This window comes from Ambystoma mexicanum, chromosome 12 (assembly GCF_040938575.1).
Source record: "Ambystoma mexicanum isolate Mex_15411 chromosome 12, UKY_AmexF1_1, whole genome shotgun sequence".
In the NCBI taxonomy this organism is placed as follows: domain Eukaryota; kingdom Metazoa; phylum Chordata; class Amphibia; order Caudata; family Ambystomatidae; genus Ambystoma; species Ambystoma mexicanum.
Window position 1 is genome coordinate 87,686,313 of NC_090936.1, and position 20,269 is coordinate 87,706,581.

General features: G+C 43.8%; 2 protein-coding genes across 3 annotated transcripts in view; one reads left to right on the forward strand and one right to left on the reverse strand.

Annotated features, from left to right (window-relative positions):
• FBXL13 (F-box and leucine rich repeat protein 13) overlaps window positions 1-20,269 on the reverse strand; it is a 2,326,763-nt gene that overhangs the window by 1,139,802 nt on the left and 1,166,692 nt on the right. For both annotated transcript variants that reach the window (XM_069628059.1, XM_069628058.1), the window contains exon 10: window positions 7,689-7,741. In XM_069628059.1, the coding sequence (XP_069484160.1) occupies window positions 7,689-7,741 (53 nt within the window). The remainder of the gene's footprint in view (window positions 1-7,688; window positions 7,742-20,269) is intronic.
• Window positions 1-20,269, forward strand: part of LRRC17 (leucine rich repeat containing 17) — a 289,859-nt gene that overhangs the window by 154,620 nt on the left and 114,970 nt on the right. The window lies entirely within an intron of this gene.

Sequence of the window (20,269 nt, forward strand, 5' to 3'; positions counted from 1 at the left end):
GATGAATACACTGTAGTTTTACTATTGAATGACACTTTGCGGCCCTCCACTACAGGGTTTATCACAGGGGTCTGATCTTGTTTCCGTCTTAGATACTCATCAACCGAGTTCTGTATGGTCTCTCTAATATCTTTTAGTATATCCGGTGAAGGTTCTCTCACTGGAGGAGGGTTCGCACTTATAGTTTTTGTTATAACATCATTCTTTGTGTGGTTTATCACTATAGTACTAGCCAGTGGGATACAAGATGTTTCATGGTTTGTAGTATTACCAGCAGCTTGTTGCAGCCGCAATTGATCCTCGGAACCTTTTTTTGCAAGCAGAGCCACTAGATCATCTAGTGGAACATAGTCGTTATGGGATACAGCATTCGCAGATTGGCTAGCTACCGGTTCTCTAGCCTGTCTTAAATTAGTATGATTCACTTTTAGACCACCTCCCCCCACCTCTTTACTTTTCGAAGTAATTTGTAAACGTTTCAGGAATTGATTAGTAGCGGCCTTTAAAGGTCGCAAGGCCTGCTTCTGGTTTTTAGTTTTCTTTTTAGTTATAGTGTTAGCTTTGGATCTTACATTGGTTCTTGAGTCAAACATATTATACACACCAAAGTCATACCCTCGATTATCTACAGCAGTTTTATCTGCATTCACCTTAACAGAGGTACAACCTTCCACAGTCACTATCCCGCTACTAGAAGGGCTACAATGCACTTCATCGTCACTGGATGTGACAGGGCATATAATAGACTCAAAAATAGGTAAAGTTGGTACCACATTCTCCACCTCATGCTTCCCCTTTACATCGGATGACATTTGTGCGCAGTTTTTATTTTTAATATCTTTTATTGACTTTGGTGACTTATTATCATCTAAGTCAATGTACCTAGATATTTTGTCTAGGTTCTGGGTGATCAATTCAATCTGCACAGCTTGTTGACTTATCTTTGCATCCAAGGTCTCAAACAATTTAAAAAGGGACATAATCGAGATATTTATGGCATTCAGCGTTATTTCCACCAGTGAGCCGTGTACAGTTTGTCCACCATTACCATCTGTGATTCCCATACTCGGAACAATCTTTTTATGTGGTGCACGTGGTGTAGGATAGACAAAGGAAGATGTCAAATCTCTAGGGCATTGTGTGTGGTGATCAAAAAGGCTTGGGGATCCATATAAACTACCATCATTGCCCTTGGTTCTGTCGTTGAGAATTGGGGATTCCAACAAAGCAGGGTCATCTACCACAATCTCATTAATAGAGTCGTCCAAATTAGATTTATTTATAGCAGTTATATTTTCCATCTCCTCCTGCATATCTTTATTCTCACCCTCATTAGTGTCTTCCTTATTGGTATCATTTAGTTTGTTTCTACATGCAACTACCGAATTTTGTGTGGTTAAATCGATTAAAGGGCACTCCTCAGTTCTCTCGAGATCGCGTTGAGTAGAGCATATCTCATTTACAATAATCGTGTCCGAAATCGACACATTTGAATTCACAGAACCCACATGCGGTGCAATTATCCCTCCACCCATATTTACCGGGCTCAAAGTTTGTTTTTCAACGCACGTGGGAAAGGTTAAATCTGGGTCACCCCTTAGCGTACAAAATCCTCGTATATCACTAGTAGGGTTCTTACTCACGGGAGTCACAGCAGTTGCACCTCCTAATTTTTTTTTCAGAATAGTAACGGGGGAGGCTTTAGGGGTCACAGGCTTAAGATTCACAGAGGCTCTTGTAATCACAATATTAGCTGGCATCCCAGATGTCAGCGTGTATGTTATACCTTTCATTCGGCACGTTTAACAACCAAGTGATTATATATGCAACAAAATGGATGAAAAATAAGTAAGTCTTACTCCACAGACCCCAATCCGCTATCACCGCTCTGACAGCAGTAACAGCAACCTTTCCAGGGTATGTGCGCCACCAGCGCTAAACAGTCGTTAAACAGTCAGCGCCCTTCACCCCTCACGGGCTTAACGCCGCAAGGGTGGCTCGAGCGAGTTCTTATCCTCGAGTAAGGTCACGTGATTGGTCACGTGCAGCCAATCGGTCCCGCCTCCTCCAGGAAGCAGGGCGCTGGAAACAGAAGAGCTTTCCCAGCAAGAGCAGCGCTCGCAGTGCTGTGGAAAAGCAAGAAGCAGGTAAGCGTCCCAATGTGCAAACACTCCTTGGTTTATAATTCAGGACACACCGCAAGGTCGGCTCGAGCGAGTTCTTATCCTCGAGTAAGGTCACGTGATTGGTCACGTGCAGCCAATCGGTCCCGCCTCCTCCAGGAAGCAGGGCGCTGGAAACAGAAGAGCTTTCCCAGCAAGAGCAGCGCTCGCAGTGCTGTGGAAAAGCAAGAAGCAGGTAAGCGTCCCAATGTGCAAACACTCCTTGGTTTATAATTCAGGACACACCGCAAGGTCGGCTCGAGCGAGTTCTTATCCTCGAGTAAGGTCACGTGATTGGTCACGTGCAGCCAATCGGTTCCGCCTCCTCCAGGAAGCAGGGCGCTGGAAACAGAAGAGCTTTCCCAGCAAGAGCAGCGCTCGCAGTGCTGTGGAAAAGCAAGAAGCAGGTAAGCGTCCCAATGTGCAAACACTCCTTGGTTTATAATTCAGGACACACCGCAAGGTCGGCTCGAGCGAGTTCTTATCCTCGAGTAAGGTCACGTGATTGGTCACGTGCAGCCAATCGGTCCCGCCTCCTCCAGGAAGCAGGGCGCTGGAAACAGAAGAGCTTTCCCAGCAAGAGCAGCGCTCGCAGTGCTGTGGAAAAGCAAGAAGCAGGTAAGCGTCCCAATGTGCAAACACTCCTTGGTTTATAATTCAGGACACACCGCAAGGTCGGCTCGAGCGAGTTCTTATCCTCGAGTAAGGTCACGTGATTGGTCACGTGCAGCCAATCGGTCCCGCCTCCTCCAGGAAGCAGGGCGCTGGAAACAGAAGAGCTTTCCCAGCAAGAGCAGCGCTCGCAGTGCTGTGGAAAAGCAAGAAGCAGGTAAGCGTCCCAATGTGCAAACACTCCTTGGTTTATAATTCAGGACACACCGCAAGGTCGGCTCGAGCGAGTTCTTATCCTCGAGTAAGGTCACGTGATTGGTCACGTGCAGCCAATCGGTCCCGCCTCCTCCAGGAAGCAGGGCGCTGGAAACAGAAGAGCTTTCCCAGCAAGAGCAGCGCTCGCAGTGCTGTGGAAAAGCAAGAAGCAGGTAAGCGTCCCAATGTGCAAACACTCCTTGGTTTATAATTCAGGACACACCGCAAGGTCGGCTCGAGCGAGTTCTTATCCTCGAGTAAGGTCACGTGATTGGTCACGTGCAGCCAATCGGTCCCGCCTCCTCCAGGAAGCAGGGCGCTGGAAACAGAAGAGCTTTCCCAGCAAGAGCAGCGCTCGCAGTGCTGTGGAAAAGCAAGAAGCAGGTAAGCGTCCCAATGTGCAAACACTCCTTGGTTTATAATTCAGGACACCTCTTTCCTTTTCTAAATGTTTTGACACTGGAGGCTGTTCATTGTTAACGACTAACTGAACCTTGCTTCCAGTCATCTCAGTTCCACCTTGAGTGTTGGGGCAAGGTGCCTTCCTCCCATATTTCTGTGCCCCAGTTTCTCCCAAGTGTGTTTTGGCTCTATCCCCAAAGATCCGAGCATATGAGACGGGCGATAAGCTTCCGAAATCTACTTTTTTCATAGGTGGAATAATCGTAATGGCTCCCGTTTCAGGGATCATTTCCTTCTCCCTTACAGTAGCCCATATAGTGTTTCCGAAACTAGTGTTCAGTGTCTCATTTATGGCTTTTGTGTTTTCAGTGGCCAAAGCTGCTGAGGAGCTGCCAGAATTGCTTGTTAGGTCAATCACAGCTTTTTGGGTGAAAAAATTTAACAGGCTACCTTTTGAATAATTTTTGTTTTGTTCTGTTGCCCCCCACACCCTCTTGTTTTCCCCTTTTGGTTTTTAGTTTTTCCCTTTTTCGTCACAGTTTCAGTAATCGTGTTGGTGGCGAGCGTACCCCCAACCCGTTTACATAAAATAGCCTCCTCCCCCGAGGTGTCCAAATTGGAAACTATATCCGTCCCAGCCAAATCTTCTTTAATGAAGTTGCGCCAATTTTTCCTAGAGGCTTTATTTTGACCCTTTCCTTGCCTCTGTTATTTTGTTTTTCTTTATAGGCCCATGTTTAGTTTTTGGTGAAGAGGAACACTCCGGTTCCGCGTTGTTAATCTCCTGTGGTATATTAACGTCTACACCATTATTCGTTTTTGGGTTTCTCTTTAGGGTCTGGTGTGGTGAAAGAGGTGGAAAATCACCATAATCAATGGGAGGGAGATCCCCCAGAACCATAATATGCTCTGTGTTTGTAACTCTTGATTCACATCTTAGTTTCTCAGTAATAACATGATTGCAACATTGCTTATCAACAGCCAAAATTAAGGTTTTAATTTTAGTGATGAGTGTAGCAGAAGTTCTGCAAGAATTTGTGAATTTACCAACCCTGATGACCCCGCCTTCCAACTGTCCCCTGGTTCCCATATATCCTTCTGTGCAGAGGTTATTTCCCACTCTTCCTCTTGGCTCATAGGGTATTGGGACAGAGCCAGAAGGGAATTTTCCTGTGATCCCGGAGGTGGGGAGATGTTTTGATAGAATTTCCACCTCCCACCATCCGCATCTCGATCCCTTTGGGGAGTACATAGAGGAGTACGTGGAGGTGCATCCTCTATTGTCTGTGGGCTATTTACGGTCTCACCAGATTCAATCAACAGCATTGATGCCTCACCCTCCGTTAGATTCAGCATAGCCAAATCCATGGAGGTCGGGGGAGAGGGGGCAAGCAGCAATTCCAAAGCTAACTTCATTGTCCCTCTAACAGGAGTAAAGACGAGGGGCGCTGACAGTATGTTATCATACATCCACTCCCCCGTCCTAGTTCACTTCCTTGTTTTTGGTCCCATTCGATTATGTTTATTTTGTGTTTCATAGCTGTCCTTGCAGAGTCTAGCACAGAAATAACAAAGACAGTTAAATCCTTACCAAAGTATAGAAATATACCATGTGGACTACAGCCTGCTCGCCTGCAAAGCCGGCAAATAGGCTCCTTGCTGGCATTTGCGTAGGCACTTCCGGGGGCGCGTGTGCAGGGGTACATGCCTGTGCCTTTTAATAGCAAGTGAATCACGTAATAGGGGTAGGGACACAGCAAGTCTAATAAGAAAGCAGAAAGGAGTAACCGGTAAATAGTATCAGTAAATATGAGCATAGTCCAAACAAAGTCAAACAATAGTCCAAACAAGTGTGAGCAGAGGCAGAAGCAGAGAATCACAGGTATTGAAACAAACACACCGTTGTAATGGAAGATGGAAATAACGTGTCAACGGTCAGATCCGTCCATTTCAGTAACGCTCCTTGCTGGCACTTGCGAAGGCACTTCTGTGGGCGCGTGTCTGTGCCTTTTAACAGCAAGTGAATCATGTAATAGGGGCAGGGACACAGCTAGTCTTTGTAATGGAAGATAGAAACAACGCGGCGGTGGTCAGATCAGTTCATTTCAGTAACGCTCCTTGCCGGCACTTGCGTAGGCACTTCTGGGGTACGCAAGTCGGATTATTGTTCTGTGGGCGCACTGCCCTTAACCTATGGCAAAGGTCTCCCCAGGGAAAAAGGGACGAAATCCTCAAATTCGTCAAAGTGGCTTTGAAAGTGGTATATGTCTGCGCTAATGATAAATACGGGAACATTTTCCTCTGAACGTTTAGGTGAACATGTATATGTTTGGCCACCAAAGTGATCTGAGGCTCAAGGGAGAGGTTCTGGTCCATGATTAACTCTATGTTCTTGACTTTGAAAGGAGTAAATAGAACTGACATATTATTCAGGCCCTTTAGTAAGAGCTCTATGGACTGCATTCCCTGTGATGAGTATTTCAGTTTTCAATGAGTTTAGCAATAGGTGGTTTGCTTGCATAATGGAAGGTTTTCAGTAATGTTAGTTGGTACTCAGTTGAATATTGTCTGAGTAATTATGGGAAGATAGCTGAGGAATTGTGGGAGGAAGGAGGTTGAAGGTGAGAGGCACAGTGAAACAGAAATATTTTATTCCAGGTGTGAGAATCTCTTGCCAGGGAAAAATGCTTCTTTAACTTAGTTTCCAACTATGAATTCTCTGCATTCGAGAAGGCATGGATTGGCAACGTTCTATCTGCAGACCTGCTGAGTTAATTGTGGGTCTTACAAACTCTTTGAAATTATTTGTTTGATGTACTGTGTGATACTACAAATGCATCTAAAAACGAGCTGCCATCGTTGAGTGATGGCTACCTTCTAGTTTAATCACATTGTTATGACTACAGTTGAGACAGGAGGCAAGTTCCCCACTTGCGCTGGTTAAAAATAAGTTGATGGTCTATAAATCAATATACATTTAATGGAAGTAGAAGCATCCCGCACCAGTTTTTTGATAAGGGCTTCATCATAAGTGATAGTTTGTGTATGATAAGCTATAATTAGTGTCTCTTCAGAATGCCATGGATCATAAAGTTGGGCAAGTATGGCTCCTGCCTTTGATTCAGAAATATGTTTGTTAGAAAAAATCCCCTATATGTGAAGAAAATGTGAAAATGTTGATGCAGAGCTTGAAGATGACAGTTGTTGGCTAAAAAGCAACGTGTTGTGGATTCATTTATACATTCTTGATTTCCTTTGACATATTTATTCTTCTGTCTTAGAGTGGTTTACTCAACACACTCTTCATTCTGGAGGGCTGATATCTACTCACTTCCACACGTTCTGTTGCCTCGCTCTAGTGCAGCAATCACCAATTGTCCCTCTCCCCTGGTACAAGCAGATCTAGTGTAGGCACAGTGCTTGCTTTCATTTGTTATAGGGTTGTGTTCTACATTTCAAATCAATTTCATCTATGCCACACCTGCCATGCTCCTCACTAGTGAGTGCAACACCTGCTAGCTCCAGCCTTATGTAACTCGCTCTTCATTAACCATTTGGAGTTGATTAATTTCTAGATAATATTGAGACTGGGCCTCATGCAGGGGTCCAAAGCACCAAAAGGAATGTTTTACCGCTTGGCCACTATGACACTCTTTTAGTGGCCTCTGCCACAGACTCAGATTCTTATCCACTGCCAGAACTTTTAGATCTGCCAAAACCCCTTGTTCGCTCACTTGACTTCTGAAATACCAGAGCATTTGAGGATTTGGAAAAGCCAAACACAAGATTACCAAATATTTGTACTAACTTGAAACATGGACATATTCTATAACATTGGGTCTCTTCAATATGTTTTCAAGAAAGTGTGTGTTATTTACACAAATTCAATAAAAAAAGTCAGCACTGTTTCATAAGACAAACTGATGCAGCTAGACCTAGTCTTCATTCATCATAAATGGAAGCTACATGTTTGCTTGAAGTAAGCAAATGATTGTAGAATGCCTATGCAGTGAAAATGTGTCCCTCCCAAAAGTGCTTACCCTTTTAATATACATTTTAGCATGAGTATGCTTTTTCCATAGCGTAGGTTAACTGTAATCTCGAAAATGAATCCACATGTAGATCATATTCAGGACATCATGTTTTGGCTCACAGTTGTTCCAAAACAAATATTGAGACTATAATTTTGTGACTTGGTATATAAATAAAGGGGTTCTAGACAGAATGGAAACTTGCAAAGAAACATCCATTACTTACATTTAAGCCTTCGCATTCTGATACATTTAAGTCCTGCAGATTCTTGCATTCACCTAAAATAGAAATTTAGTGTACATTTAAGAAGTCATGAACATTTTTAAAAGTTGTGGTTCTGTTTGCAGTTGAAATTCAAGTATTTATGTGAATGTATCAACTTGCAGAAGTAATTTAGACTTTATACTTGAAGCAGCTGTATCAAGCATGTCATACAATGATCCTGAACTGTTCTGCCACTCTTTTTCTGTCTGGCTCTATCACCTTCTATGTGCATAAGAAATGTGTAGTCGGGTACATATGTGCTAGAGACCGCCCAGCTGACAGTTACTGCAAAAGCAGCTTTAAAAAAATGTTAATTATTGAATTGCACTAACATTGCAAACTTAATTGTTTCTAATCACTTCCAGTACATATTGTACTTGCAAAACGAATTCACCTTCCTGAGAAAAGCACATTATCAAAACCTAGAATAACCAGACAACGGATTTTCTGATTAAAAGTTACCATTCCAAGACGAACAGTCTGGTACACTCCTATTGTACTCCATTGAAATACCCGTTATGAGAAAGGGGGAAGGGACACATATCATGGCTGAGGTTTCCAGCTTGCCATGCATAAAAACAGAGCATTTGGGAACATAAAAATAAACAATATTTTTGAATGCTTAAATCACTAAAGGAAGAAAATATGGGCGGAACCCTCTTTTTTGTTGGGGGCCTGACTCTAGAGGGTTGAGAGGTACAGAGATATAGAGGAGTAGAGTCAGCGGCTACCCAGGCCTAAGGCGTGACAGGGGTTCAAAAAACAGGAAGATTTATTTTGACAAGAAGACATATTTACAGAATTCTTTATGTGCCGTGGCACATAATGTATGCATACTTGAAGTACATTTATAGTCTGCATATCAGTGGGTTAGTTATCAATAATTAGTGACAAAACTATTCCATGTATTGTTTACATTCACAATACATTAACATTGTCGACACATTAATTGGTGTTTCTGGTTCGGTTGGTTACAAAGGGCAGTGGCTGGATGAAATGGAGCAGCGCTGCAAAGTAGTACCGAACTGTCTTCAGGACATCAAGTCGTGGTCGGACTTAGTTAAGTAAGATGGGCGTCATCCTATAGTTTAAGAATGGAGAATGCATTTAGATCCGGTGATGTAAGAATTGACAAATAATGAAAGTGGAGCTGCAAGGAGTCGACCTACCATGTGCAAGTAAGTTGACACCATGGCGGTGGTCTTGTTTGCCCAGCTGTTGATAATATGGCTGGGGGGGGGGAGTCTGCGGAAGTCAGATGCCCAAATCTATTTGGAGGGGGTCAAAAATGACAATACGGTAATTGGCGGTTGGTTTAAAAGGTTGGGGTCCAGGTAAGCTCTTGTCATGCGTGGGTTTAGTGATTAGTTTTCGAGTAAGGTCCATCTAAATGAGTGATCTTCGTGTGTTTTGAGTGCATAAATAAGGCAGATAACTGTGCTTATGCGGTTGTTTACAAGAGTCGGCCAAAGAGACGTGACTAGCTCAGAAAGTGTTTAACAGTGCAATAAGGTGCAAGGAGCTTAGCCGTGACTGTGTGGTTGGTGCAGGAGTTGGGGAGGACTGTTATAATTGCCCTGTGAAATTGTAATGGCGGCCGAGGGCAGGTGACTAGGTCATAATGAGTTAGAGTGGATTAACATTGAGACGGGGATCAAGGAGTGAGAGAGTCCAGACGCTTTGTGGATTAGCGCTGAAAAAATGGGAGTGAATCAAAAAAGGTGAGCGGACTAGTTCTTACCTGTGCTGAACTGAGAAAGAGCTGTATCACTGCAGGCTGTTTGTGCGCATGGGTGCCCTGGAGGACAGTTATTTAACCAGAACGAGGCTAAAGCAGGGCACGATCGCGCATGTACACAAGGGCAGTGTCCGAGTGCTAGTGTGCATGCATAGCACTGGGGCGTCAGTCCTCAGGCAAACCAACATCAATAGTGCATGAACTTGTATTTAGACACAATAAATACTGGTTGTAGAGAACAACAGGCATAGTCATGTATGACAGCATTTTGTATGTTAGCTGGTCATAAAGCCAGGGCTGTACACTGTTTGAAACGAACATGAGCGTGTTTTTTGTCATAATAGTTAACACAAACGTCATCTCATCTGGAGACCTTAGGATAAACAATTCTGATATTGCAGAAAAAGGGGAGAGACCCAATGGTGACTTTGTTGTAAAACATCCGAAACATGAAATGTATAAGCGAGGTAAGCGAGAGTCATCAAAATAATCATACCATGAAGGAATATGTAATTGGTGTGGCTGCAATGTCATAGTTGTAAAGCATCTGATCATGAAAGATCATGAAAAAACATGAAAAACACACGCGCGGGGTAAGAGAGAGTCATCAATGTAACAATACACAACCAAGTAGAAGACAAACCCCTAGTGGCACACTTCAAAGCCATGAAACATACCCACAACAATATCTTCTGGACAATACTGCAAACAGTGGGCAACCCCTTCCGTGGGGGTAATAGAGACCTTGCCCTTCGCAAACTTGAGCAAAAATGGATTTACCGCCTTGACTCTGTCAGACAAGGCTTGAATATTTCCATTGAATGGAACCTTTTCTTCAACAAATAGATCAGGGTTCCCACATCAATGCGATAAGCTAAGCCGAATGTAAAATCTGTTGCAATACTTTTTCCTGTAACCACTAAGTCTGCACCGATTGTTTCCAAAAAACCGCAATCGGTCCTTTAGACATGTACCATTTTTGCAACCGCCCCAATCATGTGTATTGTTACATTGATGACTCTCTCTTACCCCGCATGTGTGTTTTTTCATGATTTTTCATGTTTTTTCATGCTCAGATGCTTTACAACTATGACATTGCAGCCACACCAATTACATATTCCTTCATGGTATGATTATTTTGATGACTCTCGCTTACCTCGCTTATACATTTCATGTTTCGGATGTTTTACAACAAAGTCACCATTGGGTCTCTCCCCTTTTTCTGCAATATCAGAATTGTTTATCCTAAGGTCTCCAGATGAGATGACGTTTGTGTTAACTATTATGACAAAAAACACGCTCATGTTCGTTTCAAACAGTGTACAGCCCTGGTTTTATGACCAGCTCACATACAAAATGCTGTCATACATCACTATGCCTGTTGTTCTCTACAACCAGTATTTATTGTGTCTAAATACAAGTTCATGCACTATTGACGTTGGTTTGCCTGAGGACTGACGCCCCAAGGCTATGCATGCACACTAGCACTCGGACACTGCCCTTGTGTACATGCGCGATCGTGCCCTGCTTTAGCCTCGTTCTGGTTAAATAACTGTCCTCCAGGGCACACATGCGCACAAACAGCCTGCAGTGATACAGCTCTTTCTCAATTCGGCACAGGTAAGAACTAGTCCGCTCACCTTTTTTGATTCACTCCCATTTTTTCAGCGCTAATGCACAAAGCGTCTGGACTCTCTCACTCCTTGATCCCCGTCTCAATGTTAATCCACTCTAACTCATTATGACCTAGTCACCTGCCCTCGGCCGCCATTACAATTTCACAGGGCAATTATAACAACAGTCCTCTCCAACTCCTGCACCAAACGCACAGTCACGGCTAAGCTCCTTGCACCTTGATGCACTGTTAAACACTTTCTGAGCTAGTCACGTCTCTTTGGCCGACTCTTGTAAACAACCGCATAAGCACAGTTATCTGCCTTATTTATGCACTCAAAACCCACGAAGGTCACTCATTTAGATGGACCTTACTCGAAAACTAATCACTAACCCACGCATGACAAGAGCTTACCTGGACCCCAACCTTTTAAACCAACCGCCAATTACCGTATTGTCATTTTTGACCCCCTCCAAATAGATTTGGGCATCTGACTTCCGCAGACTGCCACCCCCCCCCCCAGCCATATTAATCAACAGCTGGGCAAACAAGACCACCGCCATGGCGTCAACTTACTTGCACATGGTAGGTCGACTCCTTGCAGCTCCACTTTCATTATTTGTCAATTCTTACATCACCGTATCTAAATGCGTTCTCCATTCTTGAACTGTAGGATGACGCCCATCTTACTTAACTAAGTCCGACCACGACTTGATGTCCTGAAGACAGTTCGGTTCTACTTTGCAGCGCTGCTCCATTTCATCCAGCCACTGCCCTTTGTAACCTACCGAACCAGAAACACCAATTAATGTGTCGACAATGTTAATGTATTGTGAATGTAAACAATACATGGAATAGTTTTGTCACTATTTATTGATTACTAACCCACCGATATGCAGACTATAAATGTACTTCAAGTATGCATACATTATGTGCCACGGCACATAAAGTATTCTGTAAATATGTCTTCTTGTCAAAATAAATCTTCCTGTTTTTTTAACTCTACGGTGATCTCTTTTTCAAGCTAGTATTCTCCTAGCTCTCCTGCAAGGAGTATTACGACACCCTGTCACGCCTTAGGCCTGGGTAGTCGCTGACTCTACTCCTCTTTATCTCTGCTTGAATCACTAATACATAATGCAAACTGGGCTTGGAGCGAATTACATTTTTCACAACAATCCCCCTAAAATAAAAATGTCTCTAACACTGAAGCATATATAATGAGTCACACAACCTCAGCATGTGAGGATAAAATGGCTGTGACATTAGTCACTCCCCTGCGGGCACAGGGCCAAACCTCCTGTGTAACCTTTTAGCAGGACCTCATAAGGATGGTTGTTTGCATGCTCAGTTCCCAAAGCACAGGCAATGTAAGAGAATGTGTATAAATATATATATATATTATAGTGCGACAGTCGTCACACTATAGGTGAGTATCAAGTTCTATAGGAAACCCGACAATTGAACTTACATTTTTCACAACAATCCCCCTAAAATAAAAATGTCTCTAACACTGAAGCATATATAATGAGTCACACAACCTCAGCATGTGAGGATAAAATGGCTGTGATATTAGTCACTCCCCTGCGGTCACAGGGCCAAACCTCCTGTGTAACCTTTTAGCAGGGCCTCATAAGGATGGTTGTTTGCATGCTCAGTTCCCAAAGCACAGGCATTGTAAGAGAATGTGTATAAATATATATATATATTATAGTGCGACAGTCGTCACACTATAGGTGAGTATCAAGTTCTATAGGAAACCCGACAATTGAACTGCTAATAATTTTTGACATTCATGCCGGATTTGGCTGATATTTTGCAAACAAAATGTTTGTCACAGGCTTCCCCAGACTGGAAAGATTTGATAAAAAATGAAAAAGTTATTAAGAAAGTAACACAATGCTGTTTTCAATCTACTCCCATTCACTGGGTTGGCTAGTGAGCCCCAATGAAACCTATTGGGGCAACATGTCAAGGGACCACAACGAAAGGCTGTGGCTGGTGTGCCCAACCGAAACCAAGTGGTGTGGCCATGGCTGATGGCCAGGGCCACTGGCCATGATGAGTGGGCCTGTTTAGGAAACCTATCGGAGCAATATTTAGAGTGGTGACGGCCAAAGGCTGTAGGCACTGCCCATGGCCTTTGGCCATGGCTAGTGGGACTGGAAGAAATCTTTTGGGGCAACATTATTGGGGCAACATATAAAGGGGCCACAGCCGAAGGCCGGGGAAAATGGTCATGGATGAAGGCCATGGCTAGTGAGCTGGAAAGAAAGGTAGCGTTTCAAACGATACAGTGGGCACGGTCGAAGGCTCTGGCAAGTGGGCCCAAAAGACATGTAGAGTGGCCACGACTAGTGGCTCCAAAAGAAACATTTGGGGGAACATGTGCAGTGGACACGGCCGAAGGCCATGGCTAATGGCCTGTAAAAAGAAATATGGTATAACAAAACCCTTGAAATTCACTGAAAAAACCTTAGTTAAGGTGCAGTTAAGTTGTGCAGATTTAACGTAACAAAACCCTTAAAATTCAGCTGATGTGGGAAGTCATGACTCGCTTAACTCGCCACGTTCCCGTTGCAAGGCCCATGAGCACATACGTATTATAAGAGAAGGGATTCCTAATGACATACAAAATGGCATAATGGGGGACATCAACGGGAGCGTGCCGAGTTAAGCTAGTCGTGACTTCCCACATCTACTGAATTTCGAGGATTTGGTTGCGTTAAATCGGCACAACTTAACTGCACCTTAACTCTAAGGTTTTTTCATTGAATATTGTAAGGCTGCAGAATGACACATTGGTGATATAATTTTGGGCGAAGACCTTTATTAACGCAAAAAGGTTGGAAAAATGCCTCTCTATCTCTAAATACTATGATGGGGTTTCCCTGCCTCAAAGTAAACTAATGAAAATATCATTAAGTTCAAAAGCAAAAGTTCTGTCACTATCATGACCAAAAACCTACTTCTGTCCCTAACACTTGCATCCTTAGATAACTGTACAAAGGTACTCTTTACTAAATGAAACCATGCTCTTAGTGTTCCCAATAAACAGCAAAGTACCCAGATTAACTGGTAGCAAGGTGATGAAAACAAATGTTCAAAACCACAGATTGGGGTAGTGATCCTTTACCCTAGCCTTAAATAGTGTTCTTTCAAGGGGCTGGATCACAAATAAAGTAAAGTCTCTTATATATCCAGTCTTTATATCCTATTGACTCCGGATTCAAGTATAGTATTCACTTTATTATCCCCATGGTCTGTTGTTCCCCTGGTTTCAATATTTTATGTGGGTGCATGTCCAGACCCGCAAAGATGGTTTAGCGTCCACTCTTGCCCAACTGGGTATTTCTCAATATTGTCTTTGCAAAGATGGTTTGGGTGTCTTCTCTTGTCAAACTGAGTAATTCTCAATAAATGTCTCTTTCACAGGGACGCTGACCCTCTTGTGTTTGGACCTTGGTTTCCGATTATGAGTGCAGGTCCCAGACCCGCACCGCAACATCACTCCATCTTGGTTCATTCTCCTGCCAAGTGAGCAACTGGTTTTGATTCTCTTTCTGGTCCCAGATCCTCTCTTTTGGGTGCAGGTCCCAGACTCGCATAGTGGCGTTACTCCCTCTTGGTCTACTCTCCTGCCAAGTGACCAACTTGCTTTGGTTTTCTTTCGGGTCCCACACCCTCTCTTTCGGGTGCGGGTCCCAGACTCGCACAGCGGCGTTGCTCCCCCTTGGTTTACTCTGCTGCCAAGTGAGCAACTGGTTTTGTTTTCTTTTTGGGTCCCAGACTCACTCTTTTGGGTGCATTACTCCTCCTTGGTTTACTCTACTGCCAAGTGGGTAACTGTCCTTGATTTTATTTTTGGGTCCCAGACCCTCTCTTAAGCTTCCCCAGACCTCTAACATCTTCTGGTAAACCTGTGTACCTGTTCTCTTCTTCTTGAACAGTACCAGTGTTTACCCAGTCACTGTGTTGCTCGCTGAGGCTCCGACAGCTTCTTTGAGAGAGGCAGGCTCTGCAGCGCTTTAGGCAGAGTCTCTCCTCTCCCGGCTTTGTGTCCTGTGCTCTAAGTGGTTCACCGCAGCTTGGGTAGCCTCGAGGTAAGTATCAGCACCAACACACTCGGTCCCTCGAGCTTGGACCTTTGTCTGCCTTTTCCAGACCTTGCTCCGTGGCTTACCGCTCAGCTTCCCTCTGCTCACTTGGTGCAGCCAACCCGCTGTGGCTTCTCAGAGACCTGTTCTCTCGTGACTTGTTATCTGGAGACTCATCTCGCTTAGGCTTCTCTCTCATCTGTTTTGCGCTCAAACACTTGTGTACGAGCACGATAGAAATAAAATATCAATATCAATAGCTGAACTTCCTTTAAACTCCTGCGCCAGTCTACTGTCTCCATTTTGACAATTTGACGAGTCTGCCGGGCCTAGAGACCCAAGCTACTCCTCACTGATGACGCCCAACAAGGCTGAAACATGTCTGGGGATGCTTGTGGTCTCGTGCAGAAGGGATGTGACCTTCAGTTTGGGCTGGACTGCCCCTTTTGGGGTAGGACCAAGACTGATTTGCATATGGTTTTTCCCCTTCTGTAATGGCTTGGCAGGCTGAAAAACGATGGTCTGGAGGGTTGCCCAGAGCTTTGCCCGTGGTTATGATTAATTCAAAAACTTCCAGCCATCACCTTTCTGTTTTGTCCATTTTGACAATTAACATTTTGGAATAAACTAGACCGCTCACTTTGTTTCTTTGAAGTGATCTTCCTCATCCCAGTGCTAGTTTTACCCTCTTGAAGTGGGACACAAAGTCTTTGGATATTTTCATTATTGAAAAAAAAAATTGCATACACTCAAATTGTTGCATATTTCTCAATGAAATATATAGACACAATAATCTTTGCGAGTAATAGTCTAAATTTGCAAAGCACTAACGTGTGCTACTAAAAAGGAGGATTACTTTTTATAATCTGGGGCGGCTTTGGTGGGTCGGATTACAAAGAAAATCCTTTTTCAAGATGACCACCATAGAAAGGGAAGGCGGTTATTTCATACATAGTCCCTCTTCCCTTTCCATGGTAGGCTGCAAAAAGCACAAGTACATTACGTGACGCAGAACCTGTAAATAAACATACAGCGATGTACAACCTGATAACTTACATTTCGAAATAACAGACTGGACTGTAAAAGAAAAACGTGAACATTTTAGAGTTTGTAAAGTAGCTTTATTTAACAACAAACTGTCAGAGACCATCGCAGTAATTCCATTTTCAATGCAATTATAACAATGTTCTGAAAACCATGGCACGGACAGTATGGCAATATGTACCTGGGCGGGAAACTTTACAGAAAATACGTGTAAATAACCAACCTCTAACAAAACATTTTAAAAAAGACACAAAAAATGTTCAAAGTAATACATAAATGTAACTGGTCAAACATGACATTTTACTGAAATGTTACTAATGACCATGTGTACTTATAGTAAAAGGCTACAAATGCCGAGATTCTGAATGCACCGTAAGAGAACAAAAAATGCCAACTACACAGAAAGACGATAATGCAGTTATGAAAGCAAAATGAATGGACAATAAACAAAATATTACGTCTCGTGATTGCAAACAAGACGAAAAGAACGTGCAAACTGATACACAAAAAACGGAACCTGTGCACTCTGCAATATTACAGGAAAAATGTAACAGCGCAGAAAGATAATACGTTAGTTATATTGGCACAATTACATTTTCGGTAATGTAAAAATAAAGCGTGGTTCGTTGTACAGTGGGCAAAAGTAAACTTAAATAATATTTACTGCCTCCATTCTTTCTCTGCAAGTCAGACACCAATGTGTTCACATCGAAGAATCTTCGTGGACTGATATTGCATGTCCCTTACAAACTTTTTAAAACATTACCTTATCAGTTGCTATTTTTTTCGACCCTTTCATGCCGTGAATTTCTTCAAAGCTTTCCCTTTCTCTCAAGGTCAAAAAACAATTGCCCCTTATACATTCAATCGGATGCATGGGCGTCTTGAGCGTCCAACCAAAAAAGCAACTCATGCGACCTTCACTCAGAAGCCAGATACATTCTTATTTGGCATCAACATATTGAAATCCAATTGAGAACCGCTACTCCCATACACCTGTAGAATCGCTGTTTCCAGCAAAGAGTGCCGATGGTGGCCTTAGTTTTCAAAACTTAGGACCCCAGTCTGACGGCAATATAATTCCAAAAACATTTCAACCTGCACGCACTAATTGGTAGTGGTACAGTGAGCACTAGCTTCCATTTAAACGTATGACTTTGGTGACAAGAAAACTCCACTTTTTCAGTTTATGCTCCCACATCCCATCCTACCCACCTGAAAGGTCACCTTGTGAAATAGTATTACAGAAGTGTGACACGTGCAATGCTGTCTTGTTTTGTATGTGTTTCTGGCGATGTCCGCATACACCAAAACATGAATAAAAGATAGCGGGGGCACATAAGAAAGCTAACGTACTTTACGCTGTTCCACAACCAATCCGGGAAAGCGCCACACATCCCCGGGCACAAACGTTTTCCCCCATTCATTCTAAAGGGAAAACAGAGCCCTCCTTATAATCCCCCCCTGCACCAAACATCATCAAACTTTCCAAAGAAATTCGGAGTGTCCGATATATATTTTTTTGGAAACTTTGGTGAGGCTTCGTCCAAGGGGAGCACAGTTATAATGCACCCAAAAAGTGCTCTTCCTATGGAAACAGCAACTTCACCATAACATCACAGCCACTAACATGCCTTTCTAATATGTGGGTGTGTCCAGGGCCTAGAGTTTTAGAAGTGTGGCGTACGGCCTGCAGCCATGCACCCAAAACTCTAAATCCTGCCCACAACCACCCGAGTGATGTGCGGAAGTACAGTTGCATCGATAGGTGTGGTATGCTTCTCTTGTTCTAGCAAGAGGCTAGACTCCTAGCTGTATGTCCATAGATATTACAATGTGTGGGCGTGCAGTGGCTTATATCTCCAGTGCTTTTAACTTTGTTGTTGGGTGCGTGCCCTTCGGCCATGCACCCAAGACTGTACACACTCCCCACAACCATCTAATCGATAATCAATACTACAGGTGTATCCATTGCTGTGAAATGCTGCGGTGGTTGTGGCCAGGGCCTACAGACTTGGAAGTATGGCCTTCGGCCTACAGCCTACAGCCATGCATCCAAGACTCTTGGCCCGCCCTGGCCACAACCACTGCAGCATGTCACACCCATGGCGGCGTACTAATCAATAGCACACCCATAGGAAAAACTAATGTAATAACGACATGTACTCAATTTTAATGGTCGCTAACACCACGCATGTCCTTAGAACAGTTTCAAGGTGCCTGTGCGCAGCACGGACTGAAATACTACCCTTATCGAAACCCTCATTTTCTGTGCGCACAAACATTCCGAACAAGGCGTGCATAAAGAATACATCATTAACACCTATCGCCTGAACAAATACAGTTTTTCACCCATCTCTTACTGTGTGAACCCCCTCCAAGCACTAAGACACAGCAAAATAGGTTCCGAAATAACATGTTGCCGCTGGTCGCCGCTGCGCTATCGGCGGATACAAGATGTTGGGCACATCCAAACAATCTGACGCAGAACACGTCTCACTGCAGCCAATCGACAGAGAAGTCGCGTGTCCGCGGTGAGGACACCAGCCCCTTAGCCAATCGGTATCTTGTCCGCGGAGCGAACATGGAAGTGTGACCGCAGAGCGGACATGGATATCACTAATTTTTTTAGACCTACTTTTTCGTTGTTTCAAAGAAAACTACTGGATGGATTGTCACCAAATTTACAAAAGCACGCTGTGGGGACCAAGCTCCTGCTCCTGCCGCAAATTTGGTGAAAATCCGTCCAGCGGTTTGGGCTGTAGGCGTGCACAGTTTTTCCCCCATTCAGTCTATGGGAAAAAAAGACATTTTGGGACCCCCCCCTATAACTTTGCCCCCCCGACCGAACATCACCAAACTTTGCAAAATAAATCAGAGTGGCCCATACACTTTTTCTGCAAAGTTTGGTGAGGATTCGTTCAGGGGAGCGAAGTTATAAACTGCCCAAAAAGTGCTCTTCCTATGGAAACAGCAACTTAACCATAACTACAAGGATATATATACATATATGGGATACATTACTCACCGTAATCATATTTCTGATGCTTGTATCTGCTTAGATTCACATGCTGTGCATAGGCCGACATCTAGTGGAAGCTGCGGAGTATTACAGTTTGTTTTTCGAAACTCGAAAATGGGCGTCGACACAGGGTGTGCCAGTAATACTATCCCTAGTGTGACGTCCACTGTACCCAAGATCCCTCACGCGCCTAGGATCCTCAGATTGTATTTTTTCTGACATGAGGAAGCATGAGGAGTAGCGTGAGTACAGATAATCCAAGCAGATAGACAGAAAGGTAAGACTACAAGCAATCATGCGCCTTCTCTCGGAGGGGAGGAAGGGTGGGTCGCATGTGAACCTAAGCAGATACAAGCATCAGAAATACGATTACGGTGAGTAATGTATCCCTTCTGAGGCTTGTGGAATCTGCTTAGATCACATGCTGTGCATAGATTAGCGAGCAGTACCAGAAGAAGGAGGTGGGATGTGAGAAGGGTCATGAGCAAATAAGTGTCTTAGAACCGCTTGTCCCACTTGTGTATCTGCCTTGGAATGAGTGTCAATGCAGTAATGCTGAGTAAAAGTGTGAATAGAGCTCCAAGTAGCTGCTTTGCAAATGGTGTCAAGGGGAACATTTGCAATGAAAGCCAGAGTGGCCCCAATGCCTCTAGTAGAGTGGGCTCTTGGCGTGAAAGGCAGAGTCTTTTCAGAGAGTGAGTAACACAGCTGGATACAGTTAATAATCCACTTCGAGATGGCACCTTTAGAGACGCGATCCCCCTCTCTGCCTGTAGCTACGGAGACAAACAGTTGATCTGTTTTCCTTAGCGGTCTTGTTTTATTTACATAGTAGAGGACCGCCCTACGCACATCTAGGGTGTGTAGTTTCACCTCAGCAGAGCTTTGCGGGTTCTGGAAGAAAGCCGGAAGCTCTACGGACTGGTTTACATGGAATTTTGATATAAATTTAGGTGAGAACCTGGGGTGTGTACGTAAAACCAGTTTGTCTTTATGGACAGTAAAGAAGGGATCCTGCACTGACGG